General features: G+C 38.5%; 1 protein-coding gene and 1 long non-coding RNA gene across 3 annotated transcripts in view; one reads left to right on the top strand and one right to left on the bottom strand.

The window, feature by feature from the left end:
• The window catches only part of LOC108517155 (uncharacterized), a 105,224-nt gene extending 91,990 nt beyond the window's left edge, over nt 1-13,234 (bottom strand). Inside the window, exon 1 of the long non-coding RNA XR_001882020.1 lies at nt 12,817-13,234. This is a non-coding gene — a long non-coding RNA (uncharacterized LOC108517155). The remainder of the gene's footprint in view (nt 1-12,816) is intronic.
• The window catches only part of CLRN1 (clarin 1), a 43,517-nt gene continuing 34,832 nt past the window's right edge, over nt 12,988-21,672 (top strand). For both annotated transcript variants that reach the window (XM_017854954.1, XM_017854953.1), the window contains exons 1-2: nt 12,988-13,071; nt 13,189-13,456. In XM_017854954.1, coding sequence (XP_017710443.1) covers nt 13,069-13,071; nt 13,189-13,456 — 271 coding nt within the window. In that variant the 5' untranslated portion in view covers nt 12,988-13,068. The remainder of the gene's footprint in view (nt 13,072-13,188; nt 13,457-21,672) is intronic.

Raw genomic sequence — 21,672 nt, 5'->3', positions numbered from 1 at the left:
AAAAAAAAAAAAAAAAAAAAAAAGAAATTAAAGAAAATAAAACCACAGATGAGAGGGCACTCCCATAAATGCTTATGTTAAAAACAAAGAACAATCTCAAATCAGCAGTCTCACTTTACAAGTTAAGGAACTAGCAAAAGAGGAAGGAACTAACCCCAAAGCCAGCAGAAGGATGGTAATAATAAAGATTAGAGCAGAGATAAATGAAAAAAAAGAATAGAAAACAACGGAGAAAATCAGTAAAACCTCTGTTGGTTCTTTGAAGAGATCAACAAAATTGACAAATCTTCAGTCAGATGAACTAAGAAAAAAATGAGAAGACTTAAATTACTAAAACCAGAAATGAAAGTGGGGACATTACTACCAATTCTACAGAAATGAAAAGGATTATGAATACAGTACCATGAATTATTGTGTGCCAACAAATTAGATGACCTGGAAGAAAGAAATAGATAAGTTGCTAGAAACACAAAACATACTATATTAGTAAGGGTTCTCTAGAGGGACAGGACTAATAGAGTAGATGTATATATAAAGGGGAGTTTATTTTTTATTGTTTTTTATTTTTTAAACATATTGGATGCATTTTATTTATTTTTTTTTATTATACTTTAAGTTCTAGGGTACATGTGCACAACGTGCAGGTTTGTTACATAGGTATACATGTGCCATGTTGGTTTGCTGCGTCCGTCCATTTGTCATTTACATTAGGTATTTCTCCTAACACTATCCCTCCCGCAGGCCCCCACCCCCCAACAGGCCCAGTGTGTGATGTTGCCCTCCTTGTGTCCATGTGTTCTCATTGTTCAGCTCCCACTTATGATTGAGAACATGTGGTGTTTGGTTTTCTGTCATAAAGGCGAGTTTATTAAGGAGTATTGACTCACATAATCACAAGGTCAAGTCCCACAATAGGCCATCTGCAAGCTGAGGATCAAGGAAGCCAGTCTGAGACCCAAAACCTCAAAAGCAGGGAAGGTGACAGTGCAGCCTTCAGTTTGTGGCTGAAAGCCTGAGAGCTCCTGGCAAACTACTGGTGTAAGTCCAAGAATCTAAAAGCTGAAGAACTTGGAGTCTGATGTTTGAGGGCAGGAAGCATCCAGCACGGGAGAAAGATAAAAGCTGGAAGACTCAGCCAGTATAGTTCTTCCACGTTCCTCTGCCTGCTTTTATTCCAGTCATGGTGGCAGCTGAGTTGATGGTGCCAATCCACACTGAGAATAGGTCTCCTCTCACAGTCCACTGACTCAAATGTTAATCTCCTTTGGCAACACCCACACAGACACACCCGGTAATAGTGCTTTGCATCTTTCAATCCAATCAAGTTGACACTCAGTATTAACTGTCACGCCTACCAAGACTAAATCATAACAAAATAGAGAAAATTTGAATAGACTTATGACCAGTAAGGAGATTAAATCAGGAATCAAAAATCTCCTGACAAAGAAAAGCCCTGGACCTGATGGTTTCACTGCTAAATTCTACCAAATATTTAGAGAACTAGTATTCTTCCCAAACTTTTTCCAAAAAATGGAGAGGAAGGAACACATCCTAACTCATTCTATGAAGCCAGCAAGTACCCTGTTACAAAAGCCAGGCAAAGACACTGCAAGAAATTACAGACCAATATCCCTTATGAATACTGATGTAAAATTTCTTAACAAATAGTAGAAGACTGAATTCAGCAGCATATTAAAAGGATTATACATCATGACCAAATGAGATTTATTCCTGGAATGCAAGGATGATTCAATGTATGAAAATCAACAAATGCAATACACCCTATTAACAGAATGAAAGAAAAACCCACATGATCATCTCAATTTATGCAGAAAAAGTATTTGATGAAATTCAACATCCTTTCATAAAAAAAAAAAAAAAACCTCAACAAACTAGGAAGAAAAAGCAACCACTTCAACATAATAAAAGGCGTATTTTAAAATCACAGCAAACGTCATACTCAATGGTGAAAATTTGAAAGTCTTTCCTCTAATGAAGCAGGATGCCAGCTTTCACCACTTACATTTAACACAGTACTGCAAATTCCAGCAAGAGCAATTAGGCAAGAAAAAGAAATAAAAGGCATCCAAATTGTGAAGAAAGAAGACAAAAAGTATGTGTAAGGAGGCCCTGTCCAAATCAAATATTTGGAACTGTTCCCTGGCTGAAAGTAAATTGCCCAGGTTGGGTGCTATATAAAATCGAACTTCAGCATTTGGTTCCACCCCTGACACACAGAGAATCCAAACTCAGAAACATTACCCTGGCACATCTTGGACTAGTCATTTCTAGCATAGGGTGGCAAATATGGATGCATCCGAGAAATTGCTTCCAGATCTCAAATTAAGGAAAGGGTGTGTATTAATATTTCCTGGGGAGTTGCAGTGAGTGGCTGCGGATGTGTGCATGAGCAACAGCGCATGTATCTTCAGTGAGCTCCTACCCAGTAGTTGTTAAAAGTTGAATTTGTTGCTGTCAAAACAATCAGACAGACTAAACAACCAAAACAACCATGTATGTGTATCCATTGGAATCCTCACAAAGACATTTGATTAAGTGAAAAATCCTAGATGCAGAAGGGTTTGCGTTGGCTTAGAATGCAAGTGGTGGAAGGAGGATGTGTTTACATCTATGCTAAGATGATCAGAGAAGATAACAGGAAAGTTTCATAAGAAATTATCTTGGTGGAAGAGTGCCTGGGAGACTGAAGGTCAGAGATAAAAGAAGACTTTTTTTTCACTCTTTACTCTTTTACAATTTTTGAATTTCTAAAGCCATGTGTATGTATTAACTATTTCAGATAGACAGGTGACAGATAGATGGATAAATAGCAATAGCTAGCAGGATTTCTTATATCTGCCCCCTCCATATCTACTTTGTTAACCTTGCTTATGCCTTGAGAGACTGACCTTTGGTTTCCTGTTGGGTTTGGTCAATGGGAGCACCAACAGCAGATCAGAGGAGAGGAAAGGAAAAGAGTCAAGTCGAGCTATCTATTCTGTCATCTTCCTCCCTGTGGGGTTATGGCGGACTCCAGAAGTCAACAGAAGGGCACAGTTCCTGTCAGGTGGCCCTCTCCACACAGGCTTCTCTATCTCTAGGCTCAAGGACTATGCCCTCCCCAGTCCCCTTCAGTTCTGATAGGGACTCTATCATCCCTTGTAGTTTCCCTAAACCCCTCCCACATCTTTGTAAATTGTCCCTTTATTAAACTCTCCTTTTCAGATTATATTTTAGTGAGCCAAAGATTCCTGTTGGGATCCTAAGAGACAAACAAACAGAGAAATGAGACAGATGAGGGGTGGGGAAGTGGGAAAGAGGTAACAAAAAGAAACTTGAAGGAGATAGTGTAGAAGTATTGCTTCACCAGAGGCACCACATTCCAGAGTCGATCTCTCAGCGTTACAAGTTCATTGATTTGTTTTTTCTAGGGCTCTGAAAATGGGTCTCTTCCTAGTAAGGTCACAAGAGACTGAAGAATTATGATGATGATGATTATTATTATTATTATTTTAGGGACGGGGTCACACTATGTTGCCCAAACTTCAAATTATCCTCCTGCCTCAGCCACCTAGGTTGCTGGGATAGCAGGCAAGAGCCATAGCGCCTGACTGAAGAATTAATCAGAATACCAGTTTACTTATTTAAAGCAAAAACTAGAACTTTCAAAGGGAGTATTATTAGAGTGTCTTCTGAATCATCACAAAAATAAAAACTTATGTGTGGCATGAAATTAGTGGTAGGTAGACATTACTTTACACATATTATGCCCTCGGCAGAATCCCAGAATGCACCAAGTTGCCTCGTGGAGATTATTTAATCTAATAATTTTTCAAATAAGTAGTGGATAACTCACCCCAAGAATTTCAGACGTGTGAAGGTTTTAAAAATATCTCTACAGCCCCGAAAGATATTCAACTAATCCCTTAGGAATTATTTCCTCCCTTGGCTGCTTTCCTCAACCCACTGAAAATCACCGTGTGTGATGAGAACTGCTCCTGGTGACAGTGTTCCTGGTCTGTACCTGTATAGGCAGAGAAAAGGTCCAGAAGCACAAAACATGTCCAACCTATTCATTTGAAGAAGGAAAAAAATGAAAGACTAGGAGGAAAGTTAACTTGATGTGGTCATGGTAAGTTAGTGCTAGGAACTACTTCCATTGAACCCAGGTATCTTGATGATGCCGCTTCTTTCAAAACATATTGAATGTTTATAATAGAACAATTTTTGAAGGAAGCATTTCTTAACTTATAATTCTTTTGCAAGCAGTGCTCCCTGTATGTAATAGTATACATAACAGCTTTGTCAAACAAAATATTAAATTGATTTGAATATCCTGTTTTACTATTCTAAGAAAGAGGTTAATTCATATTGAAAGAGGTTATTTATTTGCATGAGAAAATAACTAGAGAGTTATATGCTGAGTGATGACATTTAAAGATATTCTAATTGTTTTATTTAGATATAAATCACATTTAGTAAAATTCTCCTTTCTTAGGTATACAATTCAAGAACCGTTCACAAGCATTTTCAGGTACATAATCCTGCCACAATCATCACTGAACAAAATTCTCTCATGCCCCTTGGTAGTCAATACCGGTCCCCAACTTTCAGCCCTTGACAACCTTTGATCTAATTTTGCCCTTGATCTAAGCTTTGCCTTTTCAGATGTCATATAAATGAAATCACTTATGACCTTTTGAGTCTGGCTTATTTCACTTGGCAAAAACCATAGAAAATTTATTCATTTTGGTGCATGTGTTACTTTGTTCCTTTTTTCTCCTGAATAGTGTGCCATTGTATAGATGTACCACTGTTTGTTTATCCATTCACCAGCTGATGAACATTTGGGTTGTTTCCATTTTGGGATAATTATGAATAAAACCACTATAAATATTTCTGTACAAATATTTATGTGGACATTTGCTTTCATCTCTCTTTGGTAAATATCTGGAGTAGGATTACTAGGTCATGTTTAAGTATGTGTTTAACTTTTTTTTTTTTAATTTTTTTTTTTTTGAAACAGAGTTTTGCTTGTCGCCCAGGCTGGAGTGCAGTGGTGCAATCTCGGCTCACTGCAAGCTCCGCCTCCCAGGTTCACGCCATTCTCCTGCCTCAGCCTCTCGAGTAGCTGGGACTACAGGCACCCGCCACCGTGCCCAGCTAATTTTTTGTATTTTAGTAGAGACGGGGTTTCACCGTGTTAGCCAGGATGGTCTCGATCTCCTGACCTCGTGATCCACCCGCCTTGGCCTCCCAAAGTGCTGGGATTACAGGCGTGAGTCACCGCGCCCGGCCGTGTTTAACTTTTAAAGAAACTGTTAAACAGTATCCCAAAGTGGCTGTGCCATCTGGCATTCACACCAGTATTCTAAAGGGTTCCAGCTGCTTTGCATCCTCGCCAGAATTTGGTGTTGTCAGTTGTTTGTTTTCTAAATTTTAGTCATTTTAGTAAGTAGGCTATGGTATCCCATTGCAGTTCTAACTAATGATATGGAGCATCCTTTCATGGGTTTCTTTGCTACCCATGTCTCTTCTTTGAAGAAGTATCTTTCAAATATTTTGCCCATTTTAAATTGGGGTATTCATTTTCTTATTGTTAAATTTAGAGATTTCTTTATATAATCTGTATGCAAGTGCTTTATCATGTATATACTTTTCACATACTTTTGCCCAGTCTGTGGCTTTTTTTTTTTTTCATTATTTAGTGTTTTTCAAAGAACAGAAAATTTTAATTTATCAACTTGTTTTTAATTTTATGGTTCACACTCTTTTTATCTCAGAAATCTGTACCAGAAGAAACAAAGACCTTAGTCTACGTTTTCTTCTAGAAGTTTTATATTTTAGGCTTTACTCTTAGTTCTGTAATACATATCTAATAAATTTTGCATATGGTATGGTTTTCCTTTTAAAATCTTTGTTAAAATAATCTTTTTCATAATGATAAAATATTTCTTGTATAATTAATACGACAATGTCATCAACTAGCTTAGCTTTCATTCCAGTAGAAGTGAAGGCATGGAGTGAAGGTTAGTTCTCCTCCATAAGGACCTCAGGTTTGTTGAATTTACATCTATTCTCAGTAGTGCCCATGGCTTGGTGCCCAGTCTTTATACATCATTTAAAGACACAATGTCATGTGTGATCTGGCTTGCTGGTGATTTTCAGTACATGACAAGTCAAAGAGTTTTGGCTCCCAACTCTGGTAATTGCATAGACAGTTCCCACTCCAGCTTAGGGTTCCCAGAGCTTACCATCTCCTTACCCAGCTATAGCTGCTGATCTTGGAAAGAAACTTTATAGGGAAGGCCTTCATAATCCCCTCTGGGATTTCTTTGACTACAATCTGCCTTTATATAAATTTTTTTCAAATAAGGACTGTGCATATAAAATACACAGAGAGAAGTAAAAATTAATAATGATCTTTTATTCCTTTCAATCTGAATTTCCTAGAAAAGGACTCAACCTAGAAATTTTGTCTTGCTTTATTAGTGCTTAATAAAACTGTCTTGGCCATCAGGTTTAAAATATTTAGTTTTAATACTTCACTGCCCTAGTGACTGCCCTATATTTTACCAAAGGAACAGTATTATTTTTCTAAGGTATACAGATATGCACTACATTAAGGATTTTCATCTTCTCAGAGATTGGCAAAGTATTTATTCTTGATAATTAAACTAAAGGAGGAGAAAGTGTGCACATCTAGAACAGTTTTGGTAGAAGATATTTGAAATATTAATTCACATGTGTTCTCGCTTCTCTACGTGTCTGATTCCTTATATCTCCCCGGGGGTTGGAGGCAGAAAGAGTCAGATCTAAGCAGGATACACATTGCTGCCTGCCAATTTGCTAAAGGTCATTGTAGTCTGGGAAAATAAAAAGGAGGAAGGCACCCAGTAGTCAGAAGGGAGTGTATTGGGAAACTAAGCTGGAGCTGGAGTGTAAGTCAAGTCCCAGATGATTTTACCCGGTTGTGCTGCTGCTATCCAGTCCTTCTTACAGCCAGTTAGTGAGGCCTGCCACCAGACAGCAGCCTTGACTAACAGGAACTCAGTTTGTCTGTGTTCCAGGACCCAGTTCAGCCCTCCCTACTCCTTCTGCTTCTCTCCATGAAGTCAATCCCAGGAAGTTCAGCAGTCTGGAACTCTTATGGTTCCTCCACAATAAGACGGTGGGGCCCTGAACATCTGTAGTGACAGCATGAGAGGGCAATACTCATCCCTGATGAAGGAAGGACCAGATAAGGCCAGCTTGATTGAAAGCTTCCACTAAGCTAGGGCAGTGTTGGCCACAGAGACCTTGTGACTGCGGACAGTTGATGCCAACACATATATATACCTCACATAGTGTGTGAGTAGCTACCAGCTGTCCCTTCACTAGGTAGCCATCACAGTCAGTTTCACCTAGTGCCCTGGACCAAGAGCCAGATGGTGGGGAGAGCTCCAGTGCCTCCCAGGAGCTTTCTTTAGAATGCACACAAATAGGAAAAAGACAAAACAAGTAAAAGACAAAGAACTTTGAAAACAGAGAACTACACTTGACTGCCGGGAAGGAGAATGGTGACAGCTGGAGAAAAATTGAACAATAAATTTGGGCATTATAGGGCTGTTCAAGGCTTTATCGGTGGGAAAAAAAATTGCTTCCTTCTCAATTTTTGCACACTGGCTTCCAATGATTTGAATTGCGTCTCTCAATATTACTTTTAAATTTTCAGGAGACACAATCTGGTTGATTTAGGTATCTATTCCTAATCAAAGTAGGCTAGAGAGGGTGGGTCACATTGTTCAAATGTGGCTGCCACGGAGTTTATACCTGTGGTGTGTGCCTGTGGTCCCACCTACTTGGGAGGCTGAGGCAGGAGAATCACTTAAGCCCAGGAGTTCAAGACTAGCCTGAAAATATAGTGAAACCCTATCTTAAAAAAAAAAAAAAAAAGTTGGTAATCACCAAATCAAACTACCCCAAAATGTACTACTTTAGCACATCTATCCTAAGTTATATCAACGAGGAAAATTATTATCTGTTTCCCTGTGTTAGGAATATGGTTTGCCTATTATCGTTAAAGGACGTGTCTTAAACTACGCCTTCTTTCTTCACCTCTTTAGGTTAAGTAACTTTTTCCTCCTTTCTGTAATAGCTCAGATATTCTGCTGGGTGAAGGTTAAGTATCAACATAGCCTTAATGTGAGATACAACAAGAAACCCAGACAAATCCGAAGGTGTCACACGAGATCTTATTTAACAGACAGCATGGGCAGCAACTTTCCTCCACTCCCTGGTTCCTCTCTGTGGCTTTTGTGTCAGAAACACAACTCTTCCACTTATTCTAAATGTCTCCACAAACATCATCAGCCCCAAAAATCCCTGTACTGAATTCTCCTTCTCAGTCCAAATCCACTGAGGGTTCATCTGTATTCCAAGAGAACTTTGTTTTCTTTTTCTTCCTTTCCTTCAATCCTTTTAATCCTCTAGTTCAAGCAATTAGCTCTACAAATATTAGCTGCAATCAAGGTCTAGCACATGTGGTAATTTTCTCTCTAATAAATCAATCAATTCTTTCCATGGAGTGTTTTTTTCCCTTACAGTCATTAGAAAATTACAATGCTACTTGAAGATCACCAGCAACTTGAATTAGTCAAGGCACGTCAATCAAATTTGCCAGATTTTGCTTTAAAGATGAGAAAAATGGGGTAGATTTACAAAGGCCTCTTGTCTTAGAATAGGAAGCTTGATAGACCCTTGTTGAATCTGTTAGAGAGGCCTTGGAGTATAATGATCCATTTGGAGGAAAATCAAAATCAGTACTACCAGTGACAAATCAGACAAAAACATAGAACCTCTCATTAAATAATCTAAAAATTAATAATTGGAATAATCAGCCATGCAGTGTCTCTGGGCAATGCAATATTCTGTAATAGCTAATAGGTTAGCACAGCAAAGAAAAAAGAGACATAATCTAGCAAATGACCAAATTGCAGTTCTATGGCTTATTAAAATTTTTTTTTTTCCTTTAGTTAAATAGGAACTAAAGGAGCCAAACTGTACTTCTCAGAGCTGTCTTTCACGTTGGGGATAGGGCACTCTAGGGAGTAGGGAGCTGGGGAGCCCAGTGACAACTCCTTGACCACCCACCCTCCCAGTATAGTAGCTTAATTTTTGTCTTATTTGTCATGAGTTGTGTTGAGGCAATGGTTTTTCTTCTTGAAAATGATTTGAGAATCACCTATGCAGCCCAGACCACTCTTTTCATAAATATGTAAAATTAATGCCAGAGAAGGAATTCTTAATTTAGCGATAGAGCTGGAAATAGACTCTGGACAGGATCTTCCCATGCCATGCCATACTGTCTCTTATACTTGGGGAACAAATCAGGTGAGAATTTGCATGCCTTTGGAATGGGGCTTCTTTTTTTTTCTTTTGTTTTCAAATGGTTATAAGGAAAAACTGATGCAGCCAAGGTAGTGTGAGAAGGGGCACAAATGCTACACTGGAAGTGAAAACAGAGTCTGCAATTGTGCTCCTTTCTCTACAGACTCTCTAGTCACTCTGAAGAAGTATTTCATTATCCAGCACCTGAAAGGGGTCAGAGGAGGGGGAGGCCTATTTCCATTTTCTTATGTCACCAAGTGTATTCCTATTAAGATTGAGAGAAGTAAAGATTTCAGCAGGATACTTGGTGAAAACTTGCTGACATTAATGACTCAAATTCTCAGAGAGACTGCAAGGAAAATGGTGTCATCACTGTCATTCAAGACATTTAAGATGAAATTTCAAAAGAAGGCTGTCAGGCATAATGACTGCCAGGTTCCATTATATCATTCTCAGAGGGTGGATCACACACACTACTACGCAGCCTGTGGGTGGCTGATGCTGAAGTTTGAAAGGAAACTACATGGAGAAGAGGCAAGGGGGAGCTGCCTCACGTGAACAGGATACAGTACCATTGATATTCACATGGTGATTTGGGGGTAATTCTATGAATCAGGGCCTGGCTTTTAGTTGTGGATATGCTGAAACCTAGTGCTGAAAAAATGTAGGAAAGTTTGAGCTGTAAATGGTAATGCTCATTTATTAATTTGCTATGAGCATATTCCTCTCTAGCGACCCAGATGCTCATGTCTGTGTGCATTCCAGCACTGAGATGCCTGCAAAGCCTAGTTTGTAATCAGAAGGTAGCTATGTGAAAAGGAGATAAGGGCAGTGGCTTCCAACCTTGGCTGCACAACGCAATCACCTGGGGTGACTCAACGCTAAGGCCATACTCGAAAATCAAATAAATCTGAATCTCAGGGATGAGGACACAGACATCAGTACTTTTAAAATCTTCTCGAGTGATTCTAATGAGCAGCAAAACTCAGAACCACTATGTCAGAGCAAAGGGTGAGGTTTTAGGCCTCAAAGGGTGAGCCTCACCCTTTCCACTCAGGGATCTTTTATGTTATAGACCAGTGGGTTTGGTTTTGTTTTGTTTTAAATCAGGAGTAGACATAGGTTTGCCAGTTTCTAAATTTGTCAAATAAAATCATTAAAAATTCAACTACCATCATCTCATTAAAGAAAGAAAATTTAACAATAAAATTAGGAAGGGCCTAATTTCAGGATATAACAGTAACTCAGTATGTTGTATTTATTTTTCCCATGCCTCTACAGACGAGTGAATATGTCACTACAGACTGATGCAAACTGAAGAACTGATGTGATCTAATTGCTCTCTACATCCATAATCAAGGCTTTCCTCCTTGGACAGCTTTAGATATACTTGACTGAGTTTGGGTTAATTAAACCACTGTCCTATGGTACCTATCCTTCTCTTGCCATATCCTTTTGTAGAGGTTATTAATAGTATTGATTAAGTTGTAGGTGATTTCTTCTCCCAGGCTTTGGAAATGTTGTGTCTCTTCCAATTACAGAATATGTTGATTTAGTAAGCTCAACTCTGCTTAGACATCTTAAACTAAGTTTTCTGGGGTGACCATGGCACATATATGCCCAAATAACCACTTATTGGGGGCACTGGCACCCACTTGTTTTGCTAGTGGGCCATGATAGCAATTATTCTAAATCCAGTGGAGAATTCATTAGAGGGCCAAATAAACTGCGATGAGTTGCTTATCCTGTGTTAAGTTATACAAAATAAAAAAGACTTACTAATACTGTAAACTTTATTTTAAGCGCCTCTTTTGGTATTTCTATACGGCCAGTTCTTCTGTGGCCATGTTTTTATTGCCCCTCTTCTCCCCAAAGGTACACTGGCATTCTAGAATGAGTTCTATACTTAGTTGTCTGTCCTTAATGAGACTGGCTGTTGCCACTCCTAGGAGAGGCGAGCTGTGAGAGAAGTTTACTCCGAGTCTATACCTCAAAGTTCCCTTCAAAGTGTGCATAATGTAGAGAACCATTTATGCTGAAAATGGTGTGAAATAAGTCTTCATTTATTAATTTCCTCTAAGCTGTCATACTTAAAGGTGGATCAAAAGAACAGAAGCTAGCATACACATGTGCTTTTGACCAACTGCAAAAGTTCTACTTACTGATGTCTGTGTTCTTCAAACACTCAAGATGTGTAACTAATAATGGGCTAGTCTGCCCCTGTTACTCCCAGACAAACCCAACCCAAACTGAAGTGTCTGCCATCTTTTCAAGGTCTAAGCTTTGCTTAGAATAGAACATCAACCTCAGAAGTAGAAGACCTGGATTTGAATCCCAGCTCCACTACTCTGTTCAGCAAGTTGCTTAAACTCTCTGAGCCTCAAGTTCCTTATATATAAGATAGGAATAATTTCTTTTTCTTCTTCTATCTCCTTTCTTATTCTTCTTCCTTCTTCCCTCCTCCTCCTCCTCCTCCTCCTCCTCCTCTTCTCCTCCTCCTTCTCCTCCTCCTCTTTCCTCCCCTTCTTCATTATACGGTAATTATGAGAATTATGTAAGATAATTTGGGTAGAATACTTCACAAGTTGCCAGCCATAAGTTCTTACTAAACATTAACTTTGTAGGTCAGAGCTCAGGACAATAACATGGCATTAAATAGACATTCACTAGACACTTACACACACACACACACACACACACACAGAGAGAGAGAGAGAGAGAGAGAGAGTCTTGTGTCTGCAGAACGAGGAATCTCATTGGAAATGTAAAGTTAAAAAGCTGTTACTGAATTCTGAACTTTAGTTTCCAGGTCTTGACCATGTATTTGGACCTACCTGCTACTTAATCTTTGCTCATAACTGTTTCTGATCTCCCAAACAGATTACCTTTGCTGAGACCTGTGCATTTTTATCATGAATCCATAGAGTCACCTATCTGACCACCATCCGTCCTTCTGTCAATATGTCCTTATCTTTACAGATCCTGGTATTTCTTGGACCCAGAAACACATTCCCTTGCTATTATCCTAAAGCAGCTAAGCTTGTTAAAGGAAAGCATTTAGAAATCTAGATATTTGCTCCTGCATTTTCATATTTCTGTAAGCCAAGAAAAATTTGAATCAAATTGTCTATTGATACATCAGGTATAAACCATGGATCTGGGAGAAATTAAGTTGGAAGGACTAGAAACCACGGTTGGTCTAGAGCCCTTAATATTCATGTAGAACCCAATTCTGTTTAATATTTTTATGCTGCTGTAATTAAAAAATTTTGACATCAATTATCAATACATGTACATATGTTCTCCCTATATCTGCTAAAGCTCCTTCCCCTACCACCAAAAACAATAACAAATAAAAACAAAAATGAAAACATCGATAAATGAACTTCTCAAGTTGCTGAAAATTTACCATCAGATTCAAGCCTGTTTCTGAAAGTTTCAACTCACCCAATCAGACAAAAGGCTGAGGAAGGGAAACATTTATCAAGTTACACGGGGGACTCCATCTGTTATCTTAGACCTTTGTTACCAAGTGACACAGAGGAGATACTTGAAGGCAGTTTGAAAGACTTTTATTTTACAGATTCTTCATCCTAAGATTTCCAATTAGGGAGAAGAAGCAGCAGAAAAGGAGAAAAGCCAAGTATGAGTGATGAAGATGCCTTCATCTACTGACATTTAACCTGGCGAGAACCATCAATGGTGAAGTTGCCTTTTCAGCTGGGATCTGTCCGTTCAGCTTCTGTAATAAATGTAGTCAAAGGGGCAGTCCCTTCCCATTGCTCACAAAGGTCTTGTTTTTGAACCTCGCCCTCACAGAGGCCGTTTCTCATCATGCCAAGTCAACAGAAGAAAATCATTTTTTGCATGGCTGGAGTGTTAAGCATTGCATGTGCCCTCGGAGTTGTGACAGCCTTGGGGACACCATTGTGGATCAAAGCCACTATCCTCTGCAAAACGGGAGCTCTGCTCGTCAATGCCTCAGGGCAGGAGCTGGACAAGTTTATGGGTGAAATGCAGTACGGGCTTTTCCACGGAGAGGGCGTGAGGCAGTGTGGGTTAGGAGCAAGGCCCTTTCGGTTCTCATGTAAGTAGCAATTGCATTTGAATTATTTAATACTTTAGGCAGGCTCTTCCCAGTGTTGTAAGGAATTATATTTGACAGTTTTGCCCTGTTTATTGCAGGACTTTTTAAACTGGTGTGAACCATATGAAAAACCTATGACTCTGAGCAATTTCTTCTTCCTAGTTTTATTATTTTATACTTGCTCTTTTATTATAATATAGAGTTAATTCATTGTTACATAATTAAGGTTTTTGGAAATATTAGCAGTTAAGATTCGTAAGTATTAATATTTACATAAGAAATTGTGGAGTCTTTTTTAAAAAGTAAACTTGGGGAAATAGGAAAGCTGTAAAGAATTATCTTTATGCCTTTTGTTCTTTATAAAAAGAACCAAGGTCATGGGCTCCCTACTTAACCCTACCTGCTTTGCCACCTTTTTCATGATTTTGTTTCCTGCTCCCCACTCCCTCCCATTATTTCTGCTAAGACCTTTGCTGCTGCTAAATATTCAGTTTTCATTTTTAACTAATCTGGAATCATTTGGCTGTAGAAACTTAAAATGATCTGCTGTGCTAAATGGGAAAGAAATGGATGCCTATTTAGTATAGAAAATTTTAAACTGATTGACCTGCAAATCATGTAAAGAATATGAGATTTTCTTGTCTTGATTTTTGTGAAATGGAAGTGTTATCCACAGTATTTATAACCTGTTTATCTTAAGAAGATAATTTTTAAAAATTACCATGTGAATAGGCAACTCATTAAATGAAAATTAATAAGAAGTCATTTGTTATATCTCTCACAACACACATTCAGAAGTTATTATTATTTCAGAAGGGCTGGTTTGGAACAATCTTATGAAGACACAGTCAGTAAATTACTGCATAAATCACTCTTCAGGAAAGGAGGTTACCAATTGAAGCATTTAAAATGAATTATTGTTTTGCCCAGGTTTTTTTTTTTCCTTCTAGTATAGGTAGAAGGCTAAATTAATTGAATTTATTATTAACATATGCAGTGCCTAATTAAATTTTAGTGCTGGTCTATTTATATTTCTGCGACATTCCTTATATCTTCTTAGCGGTCATTGGACACCAACCTTCAGCTCACATAGGTTACTAAGTGATATGAATTTTCATAGGGCTCCAGAAAATTTCCAAGAGTTAGTCATCAACTTTTTAATTGATGAAGTGGATACCAGGTCTTTTCACGGAATGGCTTTTATTCATTAAGGTAATGGGGCTGTTAGAGTTGCTTAGTTTTCCTCGGGAAGGGGGAGGAAGAAAACAAAGCAGAATGTCATGTGATATGCAACTGTATTAAAAAACCAAAAAGGAAAAAAGATGAGAGCGATGATTTAACCATGAGTCACCGGCAGCCAAGGCGTGAGTAAAACTTCTCACAAATGAATCTAGACAAAAGCAAAAATACTGGTGAATTTTCTGGAGCCTTTACATTTTCTACAGTGAAATGGAGATAAACTTTACTCATGCCATATGACATATTTCAAAACAATAAGATGTTTTCTGAACACTTACTACATGCTAAGCACTTTATATGCTTTGTCTCATTTAATCCTTACACAGCCACATTCTTCTGGGGTTCAGTGAGTGATTTTTGTGGTTGTGTACTATGCTGACCCTGTCTAGGATGAAGTTATTCTAATTGGATACCCCTCCCTTTGCTTTCTGTGAGGACTCACAGAACTGGTGGGGTTTAAACAGTCCTCTCACTTATCTCACAGAATTGCATTAGTTCCCAGATACCCCTAACATTCTCCCCCTAGCCTAGTGAAGAAATTCTTCCATTTACTTGTTTGTTCTGCAGTGACAGCTCCATCTATATACAATAGACTATACATATTAAGTGTACTGTATATACTATACACGTTAAAACCTCATTCATTTTGGTGAGGCCCAGCAAAGAATACTAACAGTATAGCTTTTTTTTTTTTTTCCTAAGCATAAAAGTATCTTTTCAATGCAGCATGAGAGAGAGTTGGGAAAATAAAATAAACAGATCCAATGGACTCCCCAAAGAGCATAATATTCATTTAAATAAACACCCCTCTCAGTGTTAAAACTTCCTAATCAACATGCCTTTGGGACACATTGCACCCTTAAAGTTTACACTCCCATTGCAATGCAGCTTCATGGTTCACATTTTTTCCATTCAAAATGTCATTACCCTGTCAATGATGTTTCATCAACGTTTGCTTGGATGAGAATCCTCTGATATTCTTCCTGATAGAAATGCATAAGCCCTGTTCATATAAATGAATAAAAGGTCCAGCCTTACTTTCTCAGTAGTGGCTTCCTTGGAGCAAAAATCAGGGACCTCCAGAGAGCTCAGGTGAATCACTCTTTTCTGTTTCTTCCAGAGCCCAACTTCTAATTAGTGCACAATTCATTTCCCAGAATGTCTTCTTTCTTATTTTGCCTTTAGAAAGTTGTTGAGCAAACATTTGAATTCACAGAATCTTACCAGTGTAGGAGGAATGGAAAAGGTAACTTATCAAGGTAAAAATCACTTCGTGGCCAGTTTTCTTGGCTCACTGCAACCTCCCCCTCCTGGGTTCAAGCGATTCTCCTGCCTCAGCCTCCCAAGTAGCTGGGACTACAGGCGTGAGCCACTACGCCCAGCTAATATTTTTTGTGTTTTTAGTAGAGACAGGGTTTCACCATGTGGGCCAGGCTGGTCTCATGGCCAGTTTTCTTTGTGTTGTCATGTTATCATCAATTAATAGGAATTTATATTTCAGTTCTGTTAGGTGGATAAACACTATTTTGCATACCTAAACTTTTCATTTATATCAGCATTGCCCAATAAAAATATACTACCAGCCACAAATGCAAGCCACATATGTACTTTTAAATGTCCTAGTAGCCACACTAGAAAACAAAAGTAAAAAGGAACAGATGAAATTAATTTTAATGATTTTTTTAAACCCAAGATATCAAAATCGTATCATTTTAACATATAATCAAAATTTATTGAGATGTTTTACATTCTTTTTTTCTTGATGCTGTCTTGGAAATCTAGAGTGTATTTTACATTTATATTACACCTAATTCAGTCTAGCCACATTTCACATGCTCATTTTTGTGTGTGTGATTTTAAGGAGAAGAGAGTTTAATAGGCAAGAAAGAAAAGAGAAGGCAGAAGGAAGAGGTTCCCCCATACAGAGACAGAGGTTGGCGGGGATTCCAAAGCCAAAAGAGGAGGTCCCTAAGTGCGGTGGACACCAGCCAGGTATATATGCAGAGTCTGGAGGAGGTGATGTCTCATTTGCATAGGGTCACATGCTCATTTTTATGGCTACTGTATTAGTCAGTACAGATTTAGATGGGGATTTGCTCTGAATAAGTTGGTCATTGATGGTGTTCATATTCTGATTGAATTTTTCCTGGGTTCTGCTGTATAAGTCCATGTGTGTTATTTTCATGTGCAATGCTTGCATCACTTTTAAAACCCAGATATATGGCATAACATGAGAATGAAAAATGGACCAGAAAAATAGTTTGGCAATGTAGTCATGTTTGTTCCTATTAAATGTTCCCTGTTGACCACTCCATCTCTTTTAATTATAACATGAATCTGCCCTGCCAGCATGCACAGTTATGCTGGGAAAACTTCTGCCTCATTTACTCTGGCTGATTCTCAACCACTTATGGGTCAGTGGTTCATTTTCTAGAGGTCACCAGCATTCATACCTAGCACACAATTTCATTTATTATAATGAAGGAATGTTTTCCTTTCAAAGAGGCACAACTGGTGGGCTTAATTTTTCTTGATATGTCACCTGTAAAATTTTAATGACGATGTTTAAACTCTAAATGTAGCCATCAAGACAAAAACTGCCAATTTTGAGCTCAGTGTGTGTGGGTGGGTTTCTGTTTTGGTAATTTGAAACATTGCAGAATATCATCAAAATATGATACCCAAGAATCATATGGTATCAATCATTCCTAGATATACTGATCTATTCATTGCCAAGACAGTTCATGAGCTGGTAAAAACATATGGAATTATTTTCTTAAAATGTGAAAAATAAAATTTAACCAATCATGTATCACAGCTTGCAACTTTAGTCATACTTTGAAAAGCATTTTAATTTGGACCTCATGATAGAAAATTTATAAAAAGCTGAACAGAAATTAGTTCACTTCATATTTTAGAAAAGCAGCATTTCTTTACTAAATGAGGCATTTGACCCAGATTGGAGAGAAAATGTTGAAACTACTTATATGAGCAAGCAGGTGGCTTCTCAAACACGTGTTGGGATGAAATGGTTGGGGCTCAGGGACTCAGTGCCTGTCACTGACAGTTGGTACTCTCTATCTCCATGGTCTCCTCCAAGTGTGACTCTTGTCTTTTGCTGACCTGACCTGCCCCAGGTGTCTCACTGATCATGACTCTGCACACCTTGCATCTCTCCTATCACCCTGCCTATGGCAAAACTACAAAGGTCTTTGATGTGGCTCTGTCTGATATCCTGTGTTTCCTCCTATGGTCTGTGTGGAAGCAGGTATGGGGGTGTGCAGAGGGGAAGCCTATGAAGTCCATCTGCAAAGACTACTTGGTTAGGGGAAGAGGGAAAGAAGCCATATGCACCATTTCACCAGCAAGCATGGGCTCTTCTGCTTTTTAGCTTAGGGGTCCTGTTGTCTAGTCTCACTCACCTGTTAAAACAGTCCAGCAAATAGAGGTTTTGTTTACCTCCTATTAAAAAAAGAAACAATTAATGGAATAGAAGATAATAATGTATGAGAAGCACTATTGTGAAAGAAAAACCTTCAGCTTCTCTCAGCCAAATAATTGTTTCCTCCTTTGTCCTTCCCAGACCTTGATGTTTGCTCTATTATTTCAAAACAACTATATTATAAATATTTGAGAATGTGTATTTCTCTGCAAGGAGATCTTAATCCCCAAGAAGGCGGGAGCTGTGTATTATTCATCCCACTGCTCCTTCACACCAGGGTCTCAGACAGTGCATGGCCCAAATAGGTACCAATAAATATTTGGTAAACTGACACTATTGAAATTAAGAAACCTGAATTTGAGGTGGGTCTCTGCCACTTACAAGAGATTACACTTAGAAAATTCCATCACTTCATTGATTTTCAGTTCTTGCATCTGTATATGGGAGATGATACTAGGTGATTTCTGACATCTCTTACCATTTAAACGCTCTGTGATCTATATAATGAGGGACTGGCTGTTCTAGACAAGTTCTTTACAGCTTTATAGTTGCATAACCCTTCTAATATTAGTCACATGATGACTCCACTGACAGATTTTTGGCCACCATCATTAGACATGCTGAGTTACGTGTGCCTTTGCTCTGATCCTCAAAACTCATGATTTTTAAAGTATTCTGAAATGTCTACCATTTATCAGGATCCAGATGGATTTCATGACTAAAGTGGATGTTTCTTTTCTCTCCCATTACAATCTTTTACTTTTTGTGTGGGAAATTGCATGTTAAAGAAAGGGAAATTGAAGAATGGGATGCTTTGGAATTCTGGTAAGATGGATTAGTGGGTTGCAGAAAGTGGGAGCAGCCACAAATACTGAAAAAAATGAGATGGTATTATTGAGAAAGCACAAATGGAAGAAGGTCAAAAGCAAGAAGAAGCTGACATCCTACTTCCTTCCATTTTGCTTTCTCTGTTTTCCAAGAAACTCCTCTTCCAGCCTCGCTGAAAACTCCACTTTCCTAAATCTAATTTCTTAAACTGATAATGGCAAGAAGTTAGGAATGACCAGTATGTTTAACACTCCAAGAGTATTTGTTTTGTTTCGTTTTGAGACTGGGTCTCACTCCGTCGTCCAGCATGGAGTGCAGTGGTGCGATCGCAGCTCACTGCAGCCTTGACCTCCCCTTCCTGAGGGGTCCTCCCACCTCAGCCTCCTGAGTAGATGGGACCACAGGCATGTGCCACCACACCTGGCTAACTTAAAAGAATTTTTTTTTTGGTAGAGGTGGGATTGCCCAGGCAGATCTCAAACTGCTGGGCTCAAGCAATCCCCCTGCATTGGCCTCCCAAAGTGCTAGGATTATGGGCATAAGCCACTATGCCTGGCCTCTCCATGGGCTTTCTTTACCCAGAAGAGGAACTTGGCAGAAATTATCCTCCAATTGGTGAGGAACATGGAGAAAATGACTTTGAGGAAAGGAACTTCTGGTTCTGCCTACCTAATCCAGAAAAAGAAGTTTTACTTCTCCCTTCCCCTAGTAACTATCTTCCCATATTCATATAAAAAAGTACAGAATCAACATTGTTCAAGAATTATAATTTTGCATATATGCACATGTACACATGCACACCCATATACCTTCCCTCCCTTTAAATCATCCCACACCCTAATAGTAGTAAAATCACTGACTTGAGCATACCTGGGAGAGGAAGAGGAGTCTGACAGGGGCAAGTCCTAAGTGGCACTTCTGAAACTTAACCCTGGTGTATGTACTTTACCTATTGCAGGATGACTCCACAACTGTTCTCACAATTTGCTGTTCTGCTTTCTTTTCTAATTTCTGAAGGTGACTTATCTTCCCCAAGGATTCTCAGACTTCTCAGAAGAAAAAAATATTAGGTGGGTCTCTGCTAGCCACAAAAGATTAGACTTTGAGAATGATAAAACTATATCAGATTATACTCATTAATATTGAATTACTTTAATTAATATTATGATATTGATAAAAGCAATGTTCAATAATGAATACTATTTGTGCCTCATAGGAGCCAGGTATTTTGTATGTATTATCTACAACCCTTACATGGGAGATGTTATGATGCTATTTCTGTTGAAGAAATATGGAAACTGGAAACAGAGAGGTCACAACAATTTTCCAGAGTCACATAGCTAGTAGGCAGCAGAGTTGGGATTCAAATTCAGATGCATATGATAGATCATGCTCTTCCTCTGCTATATTTTGCCCCCTTAGAATATGAAAAAAGGATACAAAGTGATGAAGAAAATATGTAAGATTATTCTTCAGTTTCACCATCTATTTTTATAAAGTTTTTAAAATTATACTTTAAATTCTGAAATACATGTGCAGAACGTGCAAGTTTGTTACATAGGTATACACGTGCCATGATGGTTTGCTGCACCCATCAACCTGTCATCTACATTAGGTATTTTTCCTAATGCTATCCTTCCACTACCCCTCCAACCCCTGACAAGCTCCGGTGTGTGATGTTCCCCTCCCTGTGTCCTTGTGTTCTCATTGTTCACCTCCCACTTATGAGTGAGGACATGTGGTGTCTGATTTTCTGTTCCTGTTAGTTTGCTGAGAGTGATGGTTTCCAACTTCATTCACTTAGATGCAAAGGACACGAACTCATCCTTTTTATGGCTGCATACCATTCCATGGCATACATGTGCCACAATTTCTTAATCCAGTCTACCATTGATGGGCATTTAGATTGGTTCCAAGTCTTTGCTATTGTGAACAGTGCTGCAATAGGCATATGTGTGCGTGTGTCTTTATAGTAGAATGATTTATAATCCTTTGGGTATATACCCAGTAATGAGATTGCTCGGTCAAATGGTATTTCTGGTTCTAGGTCCTTGAGGAATCGCCACACTGCCTTGCACAATAGCTGAACTAATTTACACCCCCACCAACAGCGTAAAAGCATTCCTATTTCTCCACATCCTCTCCAGCATCTGCTGTTTCCTGGACTTTTTAATGATCACCATTCTAACTGGCGTGAGATAGTATCTCACTGTGGTTTTGATTTGCATTTCTCTAATGACCAGTGATGATGAGCTTTTTTTCATATGTTTGTTGGTCGCATAAATGTCTTCTTTTGAGAAGTGTCTGTTCATATCCTTCTCCCACTTTTTGATGGTTTTTTTTTTTTTTTCATATAAGTTTGTTTAAGTTTCTTGTAAATTCTGGATATTAGCCCTTTGTCAGCTGGGTAGATTGCAAAAATTTTCTTCCATTCTGCAGGTTGCTTGTTCACTCTGATAATACGTTTCTTTTGCTGTGCAGAAGTTTTTTAGTTTAATCTTTCCTATTTATCAATGTTGGCCTGTTGCCATTGCTTTTTGTGTTTTAGTTCATGAAGTCTTTGCCCATGCCTATACTCCTGAATGGTATTTGCCTAGGGTTTTCTTCTACGGTTTTTATTGGTTTTAGGTCTTATGTTTAAATCTTTAATCTCTATTCTTTAAGTTATACTTTGGTATAGTGTAAGGAAGGGGTCTTCAGTTTAGTT

This window comes from Rhinopithecus bieti, unplaced genomic scaffold (genome assembly GCF_001698545.2).
Source record: "Rhinopithecus bieti isolate Rb0 unplaced genomic scaffold, ASM169854v2 scaffold_36840, whole genome shotgun sequence".
Classification (NCBI taxonomy): domain Eukaryota; kingdom Metazoa; phylum Chordata; class Mammalia; order Primates; family Cercopithecidae; genus Rhinopithecus; species Rhinopithecus bieti.
Note: the sequence above shows the minus strand (reverse complement) of the source record. Positions and strands in the feature narration are given on the sequence as shown.